Source organism: Panthera leo, chromosome D4, assembly GCF_018350215.1.
Source record: "Panthera leo isolate Ple1 chromosome D4, P.leo_Ple1_pat1.1, whole genome shotgun sequence".
Taxonomy (NCBI): Eukaryota; Metazoa; Chordata; class Mammalia; order Carnivora; family Felidae; genus Panthera; species Panthera leo.
In genome coordinates this window covers 71,232,181-71,254,471 of record NC_056691.1, presented here as the reverse complement: position 1 = coordinate 71,254,471, position 22,291 = coordinate 71,232,181, and the positions used below count along the sequence as shown (strand labels likewise).

Below are 22,291 nucleotides of genomic sequence, written 5' to 3'. Positions count from 1 at the left end.
GGGGAATAGATGAATGGACCAGTAAATAAGTAAGTGACAGCTGATCTTGTGCAAGTGAGGGGCATGAGAGGTGGTTTGTGGTTTTGTGAAGAATGGCACAGATCAGAAGAGATGCCTAGGACGGAGAATGAAGAGGAGAGGAAGGGCAACAGTAATGACCCAAGGGTAGCTGGGTTCAATGGGGCCAACCCCCATCACTCTGTGGCTGGAGCACAGTCTTCCAGCTCAAGCAAAGGAAGCGGAGAGCTGGGTTGATGGCAGATTGGAAGAACTACAGGACAGGCATCCAAATGCTTGGGAGAGTTTGGAGAGAGATGAATTTCTATAGAAATCCAGTTAGTGCTGTGGTTGCCATTGTGAGGCTCTGGGAAAGCAGGGGACCAACATGTCTAAGTGAGCTGGCTTACTCGCTTAGGGACTGAATGGAATTATTCAAGATGTCTTGTCATCTTGTCTAGCTCTCCCCATGATTTGTGCAGTTTGGTAAATAAGCTGGGAGGTTAAGTCTTATAAATGTCATTTTAGGACTTCACTCCCACGAGACAGCTGATTGATATCCTTTGAGGTAGTATTGCTTAGCCCTTGTTTTTTTAGAGTTAAGTCACCATATGCCATTTCATAAAGGGCTCCTATCGTGTGAGAATAGGTTCGACAAAAGCCTCCCAACTAGACAGGTCTGAAATGCTTTAGGAGAAGGCAGTTAATTTTCTGCCTTATTTTCTTTCTTTCTTCTTGAATAGATGCAGCTACTAGTCTGGGCTATCTATTAGACAGCTCAAGGATGTGTAATGTACATGTAATGTACATCAGAACTAGGAACACATCATTACAGTTTTCTACAGAGGAGAGCGGTGGTGCAGGATTCTCTGTTTCAGAGTTTGGGGAAATTAGTTACCCTGTAGGACCTCTGACTTCCATGCTGCTGTCTTCAGGACTGTCTGAAACTTTTGCTTAAGAAAACTCTAAGCCCTTTCTCTCCTTACTTTGTGTTCACGCAGGGGGCTAGTCTGCAGAAAGAGCACGGCCTGGCGCGGGGCCTGGTTCAGGTGTCAGCTCCCTTATTTCTGGGCTGTGAGGCTTTGGGTGTGTGCATGCTGCACAACCTTTCAAAGCCCCAGGGTTTCTGTCCATGAAATGAGTTAACAGTGTCTGTCTCAAACTGTATGTGAAACGAGTTCTTCAGTGCTCATCCTCTCTTTGGCTTTCATTAAAACCCAGTCTTCTACCTTTCCTCCTTTGCTTTTTTTTAATGTTTTATTTATTTTATTTTTTTGAGAGGGAGAGAGAGAGCGCGTGTGCACGTGAGCAGGGGTGGGGCAGAGAGAGAGGGGGACAGAGGATCCGAAGTGGGCTCTGTGCTGACAGGCTGACAGCAGCAAGCCTGATGCAAGGCTTGAACTCACAAACTGTGAGATCATGACCTGAGCCAAAGTCAGATGCTCAACCCACTAAGCCACCCAGATGCCCCTCCCACTTTGTTTTTTAGCAGGGACGCCATCTGGCATATTCATCATATGTACTTCTATATCCTTTTCTGCACTACAGGCTAGCTGCCCACTATTCACCTTTCAGGCAATTCTCTGTACTCTGAATATTGAAAATATTTTAAGGGGGTATTGCTTAACGACTTAGCTTGGCAGAAATGATAAGGCCTGAGCACATAGCATGAGTCTTTAAGAATAAAATCTCACTTGCCTGCTTCTTTTCGGCGTTTTGGTTATCATGCTCTTGATACATACATCCGTCCACACAAAATATGATAGGGCAAGACAACGTGAATTAGAAATACATGAAAAGGATAAAAGAATATAAAAAGATAGGGGTGATAAAGATAAAATGATACCAGGACAAAACAGTGCACCATAGGGGTCCCGTAATTTCCTCGGTGTAGGCTTGGCACTCGAGCAGAAAGGCACTCCCACGTACATATACCTTTCTCCCAGGCTGCTCACTTAAATTCACAGTATGGTAAACAACGCCCCCCGCCCCCAGCCCAAAGCTACGACTAAGAACATCAGTGTTATCTCAGGGCACCTAAGGAATTTTGGGTCGAATGTTATACCAAAGTAGTTTGACAGCTTTACTTGTTAAGGACTATAGTCTCTCTAACAGAGGGAAGAAAATAGGAAGGGGCCGCAGTTCTAAACAAAAGCTTAAAAAATTGAAACTATAGTATGAAGGATAATGTGCAGTCAGGATAAAAATCAGAATTTAAAGTTCAGGGGCGCCTGGGTGGCTCAGTCGGTTGAGCGCCGACTTCGGCTCAGGTCATGATCTCGCGGTCCGTGAGTTTGAGCCCCACGTCAGGCTCTGTGCTGACAGCTCAGAGCCCGGAGCCTGTTTCAGATTCTGTGTCTCCCTCTCTCTGACCCTCCTCCATTCATGCTCTGTCTCTCTCTGTCTCAAAAATAAATAAAAAAACGTTAAAAAAAAAAAAAGAATTTAAAGTTCATAGAAGTTGCTGCCAAACCTAGATTATTTATGAGGAAGCAGTTGCGAGGTTTTGCGACTTACCCAGCATCATCAGCTAATACAGAGCAGTGCCAGAGGGTTTGGGGTTCAGAAGACTTGGATTAAGTATGCAGCTCAAGACTTAAATCTTTACTTTTACTGTAATGAAAAGTATCATTTTCCAGGAGTTAAAAGTGTTCAGGTATCGTCTTGCATGCTAGTGAAACTAGAAAGTGTATTTCCAGACAAAAGCGCCCTGAGGTCAGGGCAGGCTCAGTTTTATTCTTTATGCTCCTGGTTCATGGTAGATGTTCAATAAATACGTTGTCAGTAAAAGAAAGGATATTGTTAGGTGCTATGAAACCTAAAAATGAGAAATTTTCTTCAAATGGAAGAATTGTCTTAAATTCTTTTTCTAAAATTTTTTTAATGTTTTTATTTTTGAGAGAGAGAGCGAGTGGGAAAGGGGCAGAGAAAGAGAGGGAGACACAGAATCCAAAGCAGGCTCCAGGTTGTCAGCCCAGAGCCCGACGCAGGGCTCAAACTCACGAGCCATGAGATCATGACCTGAGCCGAAGTCGGATGCTCAACCAACTGAGCCACCCAGGTGCCCCACAGTTGTCTTAAATTCTTAAAAAAAATTCCCTCGGGACTGAATTGCAGTGTGGAAAGAGTCACATCAGTCTTGTGACAGAAATTGGGCCACGCTTTCCTGCAGAGAACTCAGCATCTTTTTGAGTTTTCTTAATGAACATATTAATAACAGTAGGCGTGTTTATATTTTGTGCATATCTAGCGTCCTCTCTCTACAAAGACTGTAGAGGTGCACTTTTCCCCCACTCCTGTGCGAGACTGACTAACGAAGCCCTCCCACCTCCTCCCACCCGCACCACCCTTTGGAGTACTTGATTCATTCTCGTAACGGACTCCTATAACATTAGGATGTCTTGCCTTTTTAAAAAATCTTAGTGGTGACTACGTTTCCTGAGGAAACGTAAACATGGAACGGACTCAATTGTCTTATGTTCCATACTAGACTGGGACTTGCTTGGGCCTCTAGTCCTGGTTCTGTCATGAATGAAATGTATGGCTAGTTTCTTTTCTTCTCCACACCTCAGTTTTTTCATCTGCAAGCGGGTATGCTTGGACTGGGTGATCTTTGAGACACTTGATGGTATTATTCTCTTTGCCCTTTCTGTTTAAACTGTCAGTTATCAATCGTGGGTCACCTGCTTATTGTTGAATGAAGAATGGGCTCTCCCCTTGGCCCACTACCCCCAGCTTTATCGCTTGAAACTGCCTCCCCGAAACATGTAGCCAGCAAGGAGACCTGGATTCAGACTTCTGACTATGCATCAGTGTAACATGATTTGGATGAATGGTACAGAAGTGCTGGCTCTGAGATGTTAGATGCTGTCTACCGGATTCTTTTCTTTTAGTGTTTTTCTTAATGTTTTTTCTTTTTTGAGAGAGAGAGAGAGTGCGAGTAGGGGTGGGGGAGCAGCAGAGAGGGAGAGGGAGACACTGAATCCGAAGTAGGCTCTAGGCTCTGAGCTGTCAGCAGGGAGCCCGACACAGGTTTTGAACTCATGAACTGCGAGATCATGACCTGAGCCAAAGTTGGATGCTTGACTGACTGAGCCACCCAGGCGCCCCCCTCCCCCCTACAACTGGATTCTTCTTTTCATTAAGCCAGTAGTTGGCATATGCAACGGGGGATTTTTGCTTCCTCTGGCCAGGAAGGAAGTGCTCGTCCTTTCAGGCTAAATGTGGGTTTTCCTCTCTTTTTCCAGGTACACAGTTTCTCCTAGCATGACCGTGATCTGATCAGCAGCTAGCATAACTTGACTCCTGTGTCTGGTGCCACTGTGCTGGGGCCTGGTCACTGCCCACAACTACAGAGCTGCCATGGTGACCACCTTTACTTCCACCCCCGCAAATTCACAGCCCCAGGTAAGTGATTCAACCTGGTATAAGTTTGGGCTTATTAATCTTAATTTTGTCAAATATTTAAACTGAGTTTCCGAAAGTACGTTTCACTCTAGGGATGGTGTGTAACCTTCTAATTGTCATTTGGTGGGCATTTGGCTAAGAGTGCTTTTATGAAGGAGGTTCTCTTTAGTTCAAGAAGCAGCTGGGACAGTGAGCAAGTGATTATAGCAAGCCAGCCTCTGTTGGTACGAATCTGGGTTTTCAGTGGTTAGAATGTCTGGCTATTCCTATAGGCATCAAACTCCCAGTCAAGATGGTCAGTCGTAAATCCTGCTGCTCTCCCTCTCTTGGCTTTTTGTAGGGTTTTAATGAATATCTCAGGACAGAGCTAATCTTACACCAAGTTTTCTGAATGTGGTTTCTAGGTCTTCTTCCTGTAATTATTTTGCCTTTACCTGTTCTAGGAACTTTGAAAGGAAGATGTAAGTCCAGAAACTTCTGAACAGTAGTCATGGGTTACTTTCTCTGTCCAGCGAAGAAGAACAGTTGCATGGCAAGAATATTTTCTTCAGATTATTTTACAGTCTGATCTATTAGCGTATTAACCAGATTCTTTCAGTTTTAGCAGACAGTGTGGTACAGTCGGGGAAAAGAGCCTTTGGAATCGGTAGGCTTGAATTCACATCCTGATTGTTGGATAGCCTTAGACAGGGTAACCTCACTCCGCTTCAATTTCTTCTCACGTCACCATACTTCGCAGGATGGTTGTATGGATTAAACGATAGGATATATACAGAGCTCATAGTAGGTACTCAACAATTATAGTTTTCCATCTGCACTTCCTTCACCTTCTCCCCCTCCTTTTAGAGTGTAACCCCCCCATCTCATTCATGACAATCATTTTTAAGCCATGGTTAAAGAAAAAAACTATACCTTTGAAAAAGAGCCGTATTGATTGAACTTTAAATCTTGATGCAGAATATTTTTTCACCCTTCTTTTGTCCTGCATCATTTTTCAGGCTACTAAATTCTGTATGCATTTCAAGTAGGGGTATTTGGAGGAGGGTGGAAGGAGGAAGGGGTAGGGAAAAGGGAACATTTTTACTTCGTTTACTATAAATGCTTTTTGTCTCTTTTAAAAAATTTAAAAAAAGACCTTGGAATTTTATGATATGGATAAAGTCCTCCTTTATTTACCATTTTAAAGTGTTTGGTATTTTCCAGAAAGCTTAGTGTTACCATCACCATGTGTGTTTCTCTTTCTGGTAAATGGATCTTGTGTTTCCAGCATTTTCATTGACCTTGGCTATTTGGTTTCCATTCTCCTCGATAGGTTTTTTGGTGCTGCAGAGACTTTGTGAATGGGTAACGAGATTTAGTGCCCACTGACTAAGGTCACCATGTCAGAGTCTGCTGCAGCTGCCTCCAGGCTATAGCCCTTCTTAGTTAGGCCCTAGCACAGCTTTTCTGGGCAAGGATTTTAACACCTCAGTCTTGGTGTCACCATTTGTCCAAATCTCCAGCGGGAGCCTCTTATCCACACATCTCTTTCCTCTCACACAAACTCTATCAGCTGGTGAGTAAGAGAAATATTTCTCAATGACTCATTTAATTAAGATGTTTAACATTGCCCAAGGTAGAAAGAGGTTGTATTTAATATAAACACTTGGGAAAATATGTATTCTTCTAAATCCTCTCTGGGAAGGTAAATTGGTTCAGTCTCTCTGGAGGGCAATTTGACAGTATCTATTCAAATGATATCCCTTTGCACATACCCTCTTCTCATCTTGGTAACTACATTAGAAAAACACTTGTACTTGAGTCCAAGGAGACATGCATAAAGATATTCATTGAAGCGTTAGCTGAAGGCCAAGAAGTACAAAACATTCTGAATATACAATAGTGGAATGACAATAGATTCAGGCATGTTGAGATTTAAGTACCATGCAGCAGTTAAAAAAAAAATACATATCTCAACACAACTCTATTTCCCTAAGAGAGCTGATGGAAAAAGAAAGTAAAATGCAGACTAATTCAGGAAGACATCATTCAAACTGTAGAACCATATGTATTTAGGGATAAACATATGGTACATTCATGTAAACACATAGCGAAAGGTCTAGAACATACATTGCCAACGTGAATGATGTTTTCCCCAAGAGGGCAAAACTTGGATCTTGGGAGATTAAAAAAAAAAATCCCTTCAAATTTAAACCTACCTGACAATATCTTATTTTTTAATATTTAATTTCTCTCATTAGGGAAACTTTAAGTAAAGTTTTCTCACTGAGAATCACCAGTGGGAAAAAATAAGTCAAGCACTGGGCTGGATGTACAAGGATCCCGTAGTCACACTGCCCGGGTTTAAATCTTGGCTCCAACATTTATTGACTGAGCACTTGAGGGTGGAGAAAAGGTATCCACCCTCTTAGTCCCTGCATTTCCTCATCTGCAAAATGAACATAATAATTACAGAGCCAATTTCATAGGATTATTTTAAGGATGAAATGAGATATGTATAACACTTAGAACAAAATCTAGTACAGAGTGCTCAAAACATCTTGGTTAATACTGTTCAGCAAGCTCACAGTGGCTGGCCTGGGGATCCAAGAATAAATAAGATACACAAGGCTTTTGCCTGTGGGGTTTAGAAAATGGAGTGGGACACAGAAAGATGAACAAGAAATTCCAGTGCTGTGTCACAACTGCTATGATGGAAGTATGGCTACTCTAGGAGTGGAAGGGAAGCCTCCAGGAAAGACTTGGAGGACCAGGGGAGGCTTCTGGAAGGAAGACCACCAGGCTAGGAGCTAATGTATCCTGACTTTGACAAGGGAGAAGAAACAGCGTGTGTGAATGTCGAATGTCCCGAGGGAAGAGAGAGAGCGCGCACAGCATTTGGAAGTTAGTTTGGGATAGTTGCACTCTGCTGGGGTGTGAGGTTGTAAGCAGAGATGTGCTAGAGCCTGCTCTGCCGGCGCAGAAGATCTGATTGTTCAATTTTCAGGAATTGTGTGAACCAGTTGACTTCATGCTTGTAACTTGAAATCAGCCAGGGTGGAGTATTTAACCATGGAAATTGGCAAACACAGTCCCTTACTCTTAACAGCCCATTGTTAGATATTCATCAGCATACTTCTGGTGGTAGAGGAGGTAGATGGGTTAGGTTACAAGGTTGGAGAAGATTCTGCAGGGCCTCGCAAGCTACACGGAGGAATTTGACGTTAATCTTGAAGCCTGTGTAGCTTTGGAGTTTTGGGTCTGGCTTCAAACCCTGACTTTTGACAATTTTGGTAAGTTTATTATTTAGTCTCAAGCAGGGTAGTAAGTCTCATTATTCTTAACATATGTTGGGAACAGTAGCCTCTGATAGTTGGAGGCACCCAAGCCCACTGGGAAGGAGTCAGCTGTCAACTAATAGATCCCAAGGAGAGGGAGTTTCCTCTTCTGGAGAGATACAGACCATTGTTGGGTCACTTAGTTCCCAAGATCCTCTGGCGAATGATGGGCCTCCTAATTACCTATATGTCAATTCTTCGCATGTAATTTGTGCTGTCAGATTTTCATCCAAGGCTGACTTGCCCTAGCCCCCAAGTCTGTATTGATGTCTACTCTTCCAACATCAAGGTTTCTCCAGGTTCAGAGAAGATAAAAGTAATTTAAATATGGCATCTCTTCAGGCAAGGCGTAATAAGCATTTCACTCCATCAGCTTAGCCTGGTATTGTCTGGCACATCAACTTGCATTCTTTCAGAGTGAATTCAGGGACCTGTGTAAAGACACACCCACATTCAAGTGTGAAAGGCCTGACAATCCTTTTCTAAGGCAAAAACAACAATTAAAAAAAAAACAAAAAACCTTTGGTTTTGTTTTCCTCTATTCATTTGGTAACAAAGAGAATTTTTCTAATCAAGGCTGCCTAATACTAGATATAAGCTAATTAATATGGACAGATAGCCTGTGATTGTTTCAGACAATAATAGGGAAGAAAGCTTCCATTGTCACCCCCGCTGGGGTTGCTGCTTAGCGAGTGAAAGATAGGCCTTGTGCTTTGAAGTGGGACAAGTTTGTATTCCCTGCTTTCCTCCCGACTAGACGGTAAGGCGGATTTTTGTTTTCTTCTGTTGAGAAAGCACCTTGTTCTTATGTAGTTAGATAAATACAGAGGCGAAACCAGACTAGCGGCAGCAGGGAGGCCGTGCGTAGCTGATTTATAGCTGTGTTAGTCCAGGCACCGTTAAAGAGTTCCTTACCCAAGGAAAGTTTCAGGGATGAACGGGAACATGTCATCATTAGGTTGAATTAACGTGTTCATGTCCCCCAGATATGGGCGTGGGGTGGAGGTGGGATAGGAAATAAAACAACTTGCCACTGTAAATGGTCATTTTCTGTTTCTAGAACTCTGTTTAGCATTACTTTAATTGTGCTTCATCCAATTACTGTGGGTAGAGGATGGATGAAGAGTTTTATTTTCCTTTTGAATGGAAGGGTCAGTAGTTCAATCCATGCATGAATGGTTTGGCCTCTCTCAAAGCCAGGACCAGTATTGAGAATTTCAAAGGTATTCAGATCCTACACCTGGGATTCCAGTAAGGGAGGACTGTATGGTATCAGTTATTTATAAGGTATTTCATTCTGCTCTCAATTGTGAAGTGACCTTCTTGGTTTTAAGCCCAGGAAACAAAAGCTGTTTTCGTCCGTCCATGTGATTTCCTGTGGCTGTCATGTCAAAGGCATGAATTTGGGTAGATATTCAGTGTCTTAACAGAGTGCTCCTCTAGTTCTGATCCAGCCTTTAGATGTGACACAATGAGGTCTCTACTTAAAGACGTCTCTATTTGTCATCTGGTGGAAGACCAGCATTTTTGAACATCATTACCAATAGGTTCCTCTGACAAAATCCATCATACTTCCAAAGTTTGGTTTTAGAGGTTTACTTCTGGTGTAAGAGACTAGATACTTTTGGATTAAAGCAATTCCATACTTAATGGGTTGCATTTTGGCTTTTTTTGTTTTGTTTTTTAGAACTTTTTATGATGGCAGTTTTCAAACATTCACAAACATAAAAAAGAATAATGTAACGAATACCAATATAGACATCACCTAGATTCAACAGTTGTTAGTATTTTGCCATACCTGTTTCACTTCCTCCCATTTTGGGGGGAGGAGGAACCGCTGTAAAGCAAATGCATGGCATCGTGTCCTCTCACCTCAACCCTTGTACATCAATATGCATCTCTAAAAATAGTTCATTTATATAGCCATAATACTGTTATCACACTTGACAAAATTTAATTGTTTTCTTAATGTTTATTTTTGAGAGAGCGAGACAGAGCGTGAGCAGGGGAGGGGCAGAGAGAGAGGGAGACACAGAAACAGAAGCAGGCTCCAGGCTCTGAGTTATCAGCACAGAGCCCGACAAGGGGCCCGAACCCATGAACTGTGAGATCATGACCTGAGCTGAAGTCCATCCGGTGCTTAACCGACTGAGCCACCTAGGACCCCACACACTTAACAAAATTTAAAACAACTGCTTAATATCATTTTATACTCCTCCATATTCAGATTTCCCCAACTGCTTTTCTAAGAAGTAGTTTTGCAGTTATGTTATCTTCTAAAAACATTGGTCAGATCGGTTTTCTTCTCCACAAAACCATTTGGTGACTTTTTAAGATTTAAAAGACAAGCCCATATCCCCCCTTTATTCTCTAAGTCGGAAATAGATGGACCTAGCAACCAGAATGTTTCACCGCTGAAGGATAGAAAAATTAGACCCATACCGAAGGTTCCAAAGTAAGAGAATGATTATAATTGTTAAATTATTAGTCACAAATGTAAGGAATTGCAGATACCTTGGTAGTGCTTTCAGACAAAAGTGTGAACAATTTGAGTATGAAGTATGTTTCCAGGGCCACACAACAAAGACATAGTGTGGTCTGGCTTCATCGAACATGGAACTGAGGAAAGAGCATGGGCTTAGATGTAGGTGAATTTTGGCTCAAGTCCCATGCCTAGGGCGTGTTTCAATATAGGTGTCTTTTCCAGTTTTATTTCTTTTAATCTCTAGAATTCAAACTATACTGTGCTCCCAAATGTAAATGGCAGAATATCCATTCGGCATAAGATGGTGCCTTAGATACCTGACATGAAATCATTTCCTTTCTCTCCCTCCCACCCCCCCATAATTGTTCTAAGAATACTTTACAGGGAGAAGGTGGTTACCTCTGCATATGGTGTGTGTAGATGATGTGCTTATGTTGTATGCCAGAAGATCCATCAAAGGAAAGCCAAGTTAGATAAACAGTCTAAGGAAAACTCCAATGCATTGCCAGGAATAAATGCATGTGTAGATAAACACTGAGATTTCTGACTTACTCTATCTTGAACCATGTTTCTATTAGAGGTAAAATTTGTTCTCGTATTGCAATTTAAATTCATCTATGCTCCCTTTTGTGTTTATAAGCTCAGATAAAGCTTGAGAGGATATTTTATTTCAGAACATGAGGGCACATTGTTTTGGTTTTTTTCAAACTAAGTAAAATAAAGGTGGGGGAAGAGAGATCTAGAGTTAATTAGCTCACATGAGAAGAGGTCATGTGATTTTTATTTAGCCTGAGTCCAGGCGGTGGTGATTGGGAAATGTTTAACAATATACTCATTAAGTTTTTTTTTAGATTTTAATTCCAGTATAGTCAACATACAGCGTTATATTAGTTTCAGGTGTACAATGCAGTGATTTGTCCGTGCTCATCATGACAAATTCTCTCCCTAATCCTCACCACCTATCTCACCCAGCCCCCACCCACCTCCCCTCTGGTAACCATCTGTTTGTTCTCTATAGTTAAGAATCTGTTCCTTGGTCTCTCTCTCTTTCTCTCTCTCTTTTTTCTTTGCTCATTTGTTTCTTAAATTCCATGTGTTACTGAAATCATGTGGTATTCGTCTTTCTCTGACAGCTTTCCTTTAGCATTATACCCTCTAGGTCCATCCATGTCGTTGTGAATGGCAAGGTTTCATTTCTTTTTATGGCTGGATAAAATTTCATTGTATATACACATCACGCCTTCTTTATTCATTCATCTATATGAGGGCACATTTTGAGTTTTCTGCTCATAGAAGAAAATTGTGCAAAGATACCTGGGGTAAACCACAAAGGAGACCTTTCACGTTTGCTTCTTTTTCTTTCTAATAAATTCTTTCTAATTAGTTTAGTCTTTAGTGATTAAAGCTGTCCCTTTATCCTTCAAAAGGGACATGGTTTTCTCCCTCTTACTGCCCATTATGGTGCCATCTGCCCATTTTCCTCTTCATGTGCCTAGCTTCTCCAGCTACATTTCTTTGAACTGTCACTGCAGCGTTTCCATGAATAAACACTAAGATGAGGGCAATGCTCTGGTGTGTTTCCTAGCAGAGGAGAGCATAATCATAGAGTCCAGGAGATTTCTGTCTTTGGAGAACTGTACCTTGCTATATAATAAGACTGTCATTTAAAAAATCAGCCTTCATTTGCTGTGGGTGATGATATTGCCATTTCATAATTGCATAGCAGCACTTAAGAACGGCCCTTAAGTTAAACTTATTTCATAAATGATAATTCCAGGCAGGCACAGGCTGGGAGAAAGCGAAAGTGGATTGTTACTTTTTCTTTAGCATCAGACAAAATGTTTATGAAAGGGTCATGGAGTAGATTAGTTCTCGAAAGGCTAGGTTGGCAATATAGTAACTTTCAGAGATTCAGACCCCCTTTGGGAGCAAGAACCTCCACTTTTGCAGGAAGAGAATAGGATATGGTTGAACTAAATAGCTGCCTGATCTCAGAATATGTGCACTTAGATGAACCCCCATCAGCCAGCTTTGGGTGGTTTTGGAGCCTTGAGACCTCAAAAGAAGGTGCATTCATCTGCATTCATCTTTGGGCCCCAACGCTAGGGATTTTGCATGCTCCCAAACTCCGTTTAGCATGACTTTAATTGTAGTTGATCAGGTTACTAAAGAAACCTGGCAAAAACAATGGAGGGGAGGACCCAGAAGAATCCCAGCCCTATGGCTTATGTTCAGGACTTCTCTCTGACATGCTGGATTATATATGAGTGACCAGTGGGAACTCAGGACTCAGCAGTCATGGTCAGGCCAAGATCCTACCTCTGTGAGCCACGTCAGGATGGAGACTCAGCTCATCAGCCTACTGTCTCTTTCAGGATTAGCTTGGCAAACTAGGGCTGCACAGCTTGCAGATGGGGCTTCAATTCGGTGACAGTGGAGAAAGAAAAGGTGAAAGGAACAAGGTGGCATGATAGGAAATCTGTGAGGATTATAGTTGTAGTTACGCCATGATGTTTAGCTTTCTCAGATGATGTATCTGGAGCATGCGTTCATTGTTTTGAGAACTTTTTTTTGCATATTTTCCTTAAAATTAAAAAAAAATAAATCAATACAGTATTAAATGCTGCTGCTTTTTTTGGTTAGACATTTTATTGCTTTTTCTAAACTAGCCACAGAAAAAGAAAGCAGACAAACTCTTTATAAGAATAAAAGAGTACCTAAGTGTAGGTAGTAGAATACAGCAAAGACTTAAATAGGTATGCAGTCCTGTCTTTTAAAAATTAAACACCTGAGGGTTTCCTGGGTGGCTCAGTTGGTTAAGTGTCTGACTCCTGGTTTTGGCTCAGGTCATGATCCCACGGTTCGTGAGTTCAAGCCCCACATCAGCCTCTGCCCTGACAGTGTGGAGCCAGCTTGGAATTCTCTCTTTTACCCTCTCTTTCTCTGCCTCTCTCTCTTTCTCTCAAAATAAATAAATAAACTTTAAAAAATTGAACATTTGATATATATCCATTATATCTCAGTAATGAGAAACAACTGTTAGGTGGAATATTATCCAGAAAAGCTGTATATAAGTGTGTGAAAAGTTATCAAGCACCTAGGAATAATAAGAAAATAGGTGTAAGAGCTCTTTGAGATTGTTTATCAAACTTTAATAGACATTAGAGATGACTTGGGACACCTGGGTGGCTCAGTCGGTTGAGCGTCTGACTCTTGGTTTTGGCTCAGGTTATGATCTCCTAGTTCCTGAGTTTGAGCCCTGCATTGGGCTCTGTGCTGACAGTGAGGAGCCTGCTTAGGATTCTTTCTCTCCCCCTCTCTCTGCCCCTTCCCTGCTCATGCTCTCTCTCACTCAAAAATAAATAAATAAAAACAAAACAAAACAAAGCAAAAGAGATGACTTAAATAGATAACTATCAGTAGATTGTAAGATTCATTGATTTGATGTGAGTTCCCTGCAAATGCATTTTATAGATTGAATGCGATCACAATAAAAATCCTATTTTTTTTGGAAGACTCACAGGCCAGTTGTAACACTTATATAAAAATACAAAACATGGGGCGCCTGGGTGGCTCAGTCGGTTAAGCGGCCGACTTCGGCTCAGGTCATGATCTCGCGGTCCGTGAGTTCGAGCCCTGCGTCAGGCTCTGTGCTGACAGCTCAGAGCCTGGAGCCTGTTTCAGATTCTGTGTCTCCCTCTCTCTGACCCTCCCCCGTTCATGCTCTGTCTCTCTCTGTCTCAAAAATAAATAAACGTTCAAAAAAAAAATAAAAAAAAATACAAAACATAAAAAAAAACCCCAAAAATGATATAATCTTAAAGGAGAAGAGCTAGGTGGGAAAAGCTGGACTTCCAGGTGTCAGAATTTATTATACAGTTATAATGAATAAGGCAGTGGGTGTTTGTGTAAGGATAGATAAACCATCAGAAGAAATAGACACTAATCTACACACATACCATTATAAAAAAATTGGAACATGGTAATAAGGAAACATTCTGCTGTTAGACAATTTCGATGGGCTAGTGGGAAATAATTTTTCATTTTTTTCATGGATGAATTACTTACTATTTTCATCTGTGAGTTCAAGAAAGGTGTGTTTAAAGGTGGTGGTTGCTTTATGAAAGTCAAGCTCTCTGGGTTACTGAATTTGAAAGTTTCAAGAGAACAGATATTACAAAAACTGAGTAAGAAGTACTCAATCCTTACAAGTAGGTGATGTGTTTCTCTCCCTTTTATAGATGAGGAAACGAAGTCCTGAGAGGGGGGTGTTAGATAACCAGCATTTCAACTCAGGTCTCACAGATTCTAAGGCTTCAGCTCACCTCCTCTGCAAACCTATGATGGTGCTTCCCATACCCCTTGCTGTCTCCCAGGAAACAGGAGTCGCAAGTGAAACACCCTCCCATATTCAGGTTACTCAATAATCACTCCTTGGGCCTGGTATAACCTGGAAGGGTGTTGCTACCCTTCCCTCTCCTTCCTTCCCCTCCGTCTTTTACTGACATCACAGCCAATTGGCTGTGACTCAGAATGAATTAGCTGTTTCGTTGTTGTGGTTGGTTTTTTTTTTGTTTTTTTTGTTTTTTGTTTTTTTTTATGTTAAGTAGAGACGAGCATAGAGTGGTGTAACACAGTCATATATCTGTTACCTGGCTTTGTGAAATTTGAACACTTTGATGTCATTGCTTCCAAATCTTTTGGTCTTTAATAAATGAAACAAATAATCACAGATAAAGCTGAAGCCCCTTGTAGTCTGCCAAAATATGACTCATTAGGCCTCTTGGCTCAGATCATAAGGTGATATTTGTCATCTCCTTGCATATGTTTGTGGGTATATATACATATGTGGGAAAATATAAACAATATATAGTATTTTTGCAAGTTTTAGGTTTACTTATTTTGAGAGAGAGAGAGAGAGAGTGCTTGTGTGCATGCATGCACGCACACGAGGCCAGGGGAGGGACAGAGAGAGAGGGAGAGAGAATCCCAAGCAGGCTCCACACTCAGCACCGAGCCCAGCAGGGGGCTCGATCTCACAACTGTGAGATCATGGCCGGAGCTAAAATCAAGAGTCACAACTTAACCAACAGAGTCACCCGGGGGCCCCTACTTCTGCAGAGTTTTAACATTCTTAAAAATGGTGTACTGCATTGTACTGAATGAAATGCTTGAGTCCTAAGCATATAGAAAGCTCTACTTTGTTCATTCTCACTGCTTTATAGCATACCTTTCTGTTTATATTGCAATTTACCCGTTTTCCAGTTGACAAATAATTATGTTGCTTCTGACATTTCAGTCATAAGAAATACTCTCTTATAGAAGAGTAGCGATGAAAAGTCTTGGGCATGACTCCTTAGCACATGGGTGAGTTTTTCTAGGCTTAGACTTTCTCAGTCACGTGTATGAATGTGTCCAACTTTAGTGGTTTTTGCCAAATAGTTTTTCAAAGCAGACGTGCTAAATTTTACTCCCACCAACACCGAATGACCATCCTCACCAACTCTTGATATTTTCAGACGTGTTAATTTTTGCCAAGCCAGTGGAGATAAGTTGTATCTGACTGCAGTTTGTGTTTAACTCTCTCTTACTCCCTGGAAGAGTAATCTTTTCGTGTGATTATTGGCCATTAAGTTTCCTCTTCTGTGAATTGCCTATGCTTATCTTTGTCTATTCTGTTACTGCATTCTTTGGCTTTTCCCTTTTGATTTGTAGGAAGTTTTTACATTTCACTGTAAGTCTGTTTTGTGTGCATTGCCAAAATTTCTCCTAGTCTCCAGCTTCTCTTTTCACTAATTATAAAGTTCTGTTGCACAGAAGTCTTAAATTTCTAATTAGTCATTTTGTCAGTGTTTTGACCTTGTTTAGAAAAGTCTATTTATGGGTTACAAATAGATGCCTTATTTTCCTTTCAAAGTCTTAGAGACTTATGTTTTCACATATTATATTTTTTCACGTATTTATATTACCTGAAATTAATTTCTGTGTATATGGCATAGTTTATTTTTTCATACAGATGAACAGTTATGCCATTTTCTCCATTGATGGGTAAAGCAAGTCTCTAATACCGAGTTTCTGGCGCTCTGTTCCTTTGGTCATTCATGTATTCTGGGGGCAACATCACAATGTCTTAACTACTGTCACTTTCAATAAAATGTGGTATTCTATAGGGCAAAGAACTTCCAAGTTTTCCTGGATATTCAGATTCTTTTATAGCTCCATATCAACGTTTAGGAAACTTGTCAGGCACCATGAAGAACCCTTTGGGATTTTTTTCATTTTATCGCCCTGAATTAATATATTTATAGTGGGAATATTGGCATCTTAATATCTTTCTTTACCCATAAAATATTGTCTCTGTCTATAGGAACATAGTTGATTCATGTGGCTTGATGTTAACCCAGCAAACTTGCTAAATTCTATTCATACAATTATCTTTGTATTTTCTGTGTAACGGATTATCTCATTTGTGAAAAACAATAAGGTTTTTCTTTTTCAATTCTTTTTGTTTTTTGTTTTTGTTTTGTTTTTCTTACAGTTTGGCTATGACCACGAGTACATGCTAAAAAGCAGTTGGTAATTTGTTTCATTTGTTTTAAAAAGGAGTACTTCCATCAACTATGACAATTGCCACAGATCTTTTATGAAGTTAAGGAAGCTCCCTTCTACTTCTAGATTGCCAAATTATCACAAACGGGCACTAAAACTTACCAAACACATTTATTCATGTCTATTGAGATGATCATTGGCTTTATTTTCTTACCTTGAATTTGTGTGGTGAATTATATTATTAGATATTTAAATGCTAGATCATATTTGCATTCTGGAATAAACCCTGTTTAGTCTTGATATATAAAGCTATATTTGTATATTTTATATTTGTATATAATTATGTGATATAATTAGATATTTTAATAGAATTACATATAAACATGTATAAATATATAATATGTAATATATTATATAACATATTTAGGAGCTCTCATGTATGTTCCTTAAAAATATTGGCTAATAGCTTTTACTCCTTTTTAAAAATATTTATTTATTTTGAGAGAGAGAGCGTGAGTGGGGGAAGGGCAGAGAGAGAGGGAGAGCCCAATGTAGCGCTCGAATCCACGAACCATGACCTGAGCCGAAATCAAGAGCCAGACGCTTAATTGACTGAACTACCCAGGTGCCCCATTAATTTCTTTTATTCTTAATCTCCTTGTTTGTTCTCATAGTTATGGTGACTTCATACAAAGGTAACCAAATAAACTTTGAAAATATAAAACCAAAACAATAATATCAAGTAATTTTTGGTAGGTTTGATAAATGGAAGCACAATGCTGAGTGGCGGTAACACGACACATGGGGGCAGAGGCACTGGAGGGAAGGCTTGCATCAAGGGAAGAGGGTCACCTTTAGGCTTAATCAAGAGTGCATGTTCAAATATTAAGAATAAGCATTAAAGAACGGAAATAGAAAGTATGGCTGTTGAAATCTTTGAAGTGGAAAGAGGGAAATACAGAAGCTCCGTCTGTTCAGTTCGGTCTTCCATCTGATGTTCTTGGGTCTAATCCTGCTGTGGACTTTGTCCTGGTTCTCACATGTTATTCCTCCTGTGCCCTTATTCTTCTGGATGATGAGTTTGTCTTGGGTGGGGGCTGCTCTGAGAGAGTGCGACCTGTCTGGCCGCACTGAGATCCGGCCCTCCGGAGAGGTTTGCTGCTGGCTAGTGCCAGACAATGTGGAGCAGGAAGGGGGAGGGGCTATCCCAAGCTCAGGACCATGGTTTCTGGTCATTTCTCCTTCTGTGGCTTCGCAGACTTGACAGATAGTTGAATTTCAAATCGCAACTGTATGTGATTTATAGGCTTGGGGTCATGACTCCTTTTATCTGTTTCCTAGCCTGGAGCCTAAGCTAAGACAGACAAACTTCCTTGTTTTCCCCAGAGCAATTGGGTAATTTTTTTGTTTTTTTTTTCCTGGTCTACTCTTTTACTGATGTGGAGATCTTGAAGACTTCTAGCTTAGTGATTGTTCTCAATTCTAGCTCACTGCCTCCTACAAAGCTGAGGGCCCATCTTCTTTGGCCCGGTCTCCATAATCTGTCAATGTATTGCCAGGGGGACCTATTGCCTTGGCTTGTGTTTCCCTTTTAACTCAATAATGCATTAAGAAGACTATTACATTTTCCCTATAACCTCTTAATGTTTTAATGATTTTTGTTTTCATTCCCTCCTCTTAGACCAACTCAAATTTTTCTCTGGAATTTTGGTAAGTAAAATGTTTCTCACTTTATCTCTGCCCATTACGAGGGGCTGTAACAGATATAAAGTATTTTCACGGAAGTACAATCTGCTTTCCCTAGTTTCTCTTTACATATGGACACATCTTATTCACATACGTTGTTACTTTAAAAGAAGAAGTAGTATTTTGTCTACCTTTTCAGGTAAACTCAAAAAATCTTGTAGTTGCCATTCTTCAGCTACTCTAAGAACTCTAGCTTTCAAACATTTTCAGCTTCTATCAGCATTGTTTTGTGGCCCATTTTCTATCTCTAGTGGCAGATCATCTCACTTTTTTGTTTGTTTCTAATTTGAGGCTCTAAAAGTGGGTGAGAACAATTTTGCTTAATAGAGACTTAATGGCAGTTAATTCTGTGCTCTTCTCTCTCTCTCTCTCTTTTCTTTTTTCTTTTCTTTTCTTTTTTTTTTTTTTTTTTTTGGAAGGGGGAAGAAATGTGTAGAAGGTCTGATTATTTTAGATTGAAGAACTTGAATTGCAGGGGTCTAAGAGAGCATCCACACCTTACTTTACGAATAAGAAAACCAACATTCAGAGCAGTTATGGGATTTACTGGAGACCAATTAGCTGGGGAGCATCAGAATCGGGAAGAAGTGTTCACTGCATTGTTGGACTTTAGCAGGAGTGGGAAACCAACTCGGCTTGATTTATATCTTATTACTGGTCATTTATCCAGCATAGATTAAAATCTCTCTTTTAGCATGTCGGTTGCATACATATTCACATTCTTATCTAAATAGTTACTAAATCACATAGGTTTAACCACCAGTCAGTTAGCTTGTGCCAAGTATTCCCTTTTTCACTTGGTCAATGAATATATTGTCTTTCAGGAGATGAGAAATCACACTGGGTGGACTGTGAGAGGCTCTACAGTGGGGGCACCAGGAGTCTGGTACCCTTGTCAGGTGTAGTGTAGGCCAGTGCCCCACCCATACCTGGCCTTCCAGGAATGTCTGTGACTGTGCAAATAATAAATGAAGTGCACAGTGAAAATGAACACCGTATGCACCTCTCTTCAGTGCGGGCTTGGCAGGATTGTTATGACTTCTTTTGAGATCACATGCTAGGGTGAGGTCAACTTCTGAGATTTGGAACATCTGCTCTGCAGAGCTCCAGGAGGCTCCTCCCTCCGCCCCATCATCCTGAGATGTGATTGGTGGATGTGAAAAAGGCATGGATGTGGGCTTCTCTTTTTAGCGGTGAGGACAGTATTTTTGGAATAATCCTGTTTCATTTACATCTTTGTTCCTTGGGCAGTGCAGAATTCTGTAACTTCTCTCATTACAGAGAGATTTCTAATTATGCTGATGAGGAGTTTAGCAGAATAAAGTTTAAAAAAGTCCTGAGTTTTGCCTGATCATATTTTTGTTTCCTCTAAATTTCTTACAATAAGTAGGATAATGATTCAATGAGGTGGTTTTTTCAAAATTTTGAAAATTATTGTTACAACTGTAATGATGTGTCTTGATTCTTTCTTGTGTAGTAAGAGAAAATTAACACATTCTTCTCCCGCATTTCAAGTTCTTATTGATAAAGGGATTTTACTTCCAGAGTAGGTTATTTTTATAAGTATGCTTTCAAGAATTATTGTTATTATTATTACTATTATTTTTTAATGTTTACTTTTGAGAGAGAGAGAGAGACAGAGTGCGAGCAGAGGAGGGGCAGAGAGAGAGGGAGACACAGAATCCTTAGCAGGCTCCAGGCTCTGAGCTGTCAGCACAGAGCCCGACACGGGGTTCGAACCCATAAACTGTGAGATCATGATCTGAGCCAAAGTTGGATGCTTAACTGACTGAGCCACCCAGGCACCCCTAAAGAATTATTTTTGATATTTGCTCTAAGTTTTGGAGCCACATGAAGAGCACTTACTTAGACTCCAGTGTTTTGGAGGGTTTTGATACTTGCTGCCACTGTTTCTGCTCTATTGTGTTTTTTATTTTTACTTTTCTCATGGCTTACTTGCCTTTGTAGTTTTTAGGAAGGAAATGTAGATGTTCTTTGGGACTGCCCACATTTTTGAGACCATTGTATATTATCCTCATATGGGGAACATGAATATAGTTGGCTGTGGAATTTATGGACCTCATTTTCTCCTTGTGATGGAGATTCTGATCGCTTGTGTTCTGTCCTTTGGAATTCTATGGCAGTAGCTTGATGATACCCTGTTCTGTCTCTTTGTTTAGATGTTGATTTGTTTGCTTTTTGTTTATTTTTATTTTTTTGTACTTAAAGATTTTTATCTTTACCCTTGAGATTGCAAAATCTAACCAAGCTGTATCTACATTTTAGTTGTTTTTAATTAGCTCTGTTTTGTAATTTATATAAATGTAAACCAGTAATATGAGGTCTTTTCTTTTTTTTTTTTTAACGTTTATTTATTTTTGAGACAGAGAGAGACAGAGCATGAACGGGGAGGGGCAGAGAGAGAGGGAGACACAGAATCAGAACCAGACTCCAGGCTCTGAGCCATCAGCCCAGAGCCCGACGCGGGGCTCGAACTCATGGACTGCGAGATGGTGACCTGAGCTAAAGTTGGCCGCTTAACTGACTGAGCCACCCAGGCGCCCCTGAGGTCTTTTCTTCTTAAGCAGGAACTTAGGTTTCAAGCCATATTACTTCAGCTTTGTCCTAATCTTTCTTGGAGTCCTAGTATAACCACACGTTTCCATCTGTGTGCCCCCTTTCCTTATATTCCTGCCATCCCTCACCTTCTCTGAGCGCTGATGAATTTCTTAAGTATGTCTTCAGCCTGCCATTTCCGTTTTCTGGAATTTTTACACTCCATTTCACTGTTTGAATTGCTGTTTTTAATTCAGAAATTGTTTTCCATCTCTTTGGTGGGCACAATAGTGGTTTTTCAAAGATGTCCGATACTTAGTCTCTGGAACCTGTGAATATGCCTTACTTGGCAAGATGTGATTAAGTTAAGGATTTTAACGTGGGGAGATTTTCTTGGGTTATCTGGGTGGACTCAGTCTGGATGGACCCTTGTGGAATCACAAGGGTCTCTAAATGTGGAAATGAGGTGGGGCCGGGGGAGCTGGTGTTAGAATGAGGTAATGTGAGAAAGACTTGATGAGCTATTGCTGGCTTTGGGGATGGAAGTAGGCCATGAACCAAGGAGTGTGGACAGTCTCCACAAGTTGGAAAAGACAAGAAAAATTCACTCTAGAACCTCTGGAAAGGAACACAGCTCTGCTAACACCTTGATTTTAGCCCAGTGAAGCCCACTTTGGACTTCTGACCTCTAAGACTATAAAATAATAAATTTACATTTAAGCCACTAAACTTAATAATGGTTATTTGTTACAGTAGCAATAGGAACTATTACAATCTCTATGTAGTTTTTGCTGGTTTTTTGTTTGGTGGTTTGTTGTGTTTTTTTCATTTTGGTCTTCATGATGGCTTGTTTTATTTTCAGTGCTAGTACCCTAACAAAGTTCGCTGAGAATACAAATCAGAAATATCCTGTAACTTAATCTTTTTCTTTTTAAACACCCCCCCCCCCCCCCCCCGCCATAAACCTGCTTCAAGGGGAGGTGTTTTCTGTTCTTCAGAATGGTCCTCTCCTTTGCGGTTGCATTTTTGTCTTACCGTATTTGATAATTTTTTGCTGTTTGCTGTGTCATTATAGGCATGACTACCTGAATGGGTTATAGTCCAATCATAGTTAAGTTAGATTCTCCAGAGCTTAGTGTGGGTTTCACCCTAGGTCCCTTCGGTCCTGAAGAAGTAAGAAAGCCTGTGGCCATTACCCTATTGGTGGCTCTGCCAGGGTCTCCTTCACTTATTC

General features: G+C 40.6%; 1 protein-coding gene across 1 annotated transcript in view; it reads left to right on the top strand.

Moving 5' to 3' along the window:
* Nucleotides 1–22,291, top strand: part of LPAR1 (lysophosphatidic acid receptor 1) — a 358,989-nt gene that overhangs the window by 274,104 nt on the left and 62,594 nt on the right. Inside the window, exon 13 of the mRNA XM_042912683.1 lies at nt 4,245–4,404. Within this exon, the coding sequence (XP_042768617.1) occupies nt 4,360–4,404 (45 nt within the window). The 5' untranslated portion in view covers nt 4,245–4,359. The remainder of the gene's footprint in view (nt 1–4,244; nt 4,405–22,291) is intronic.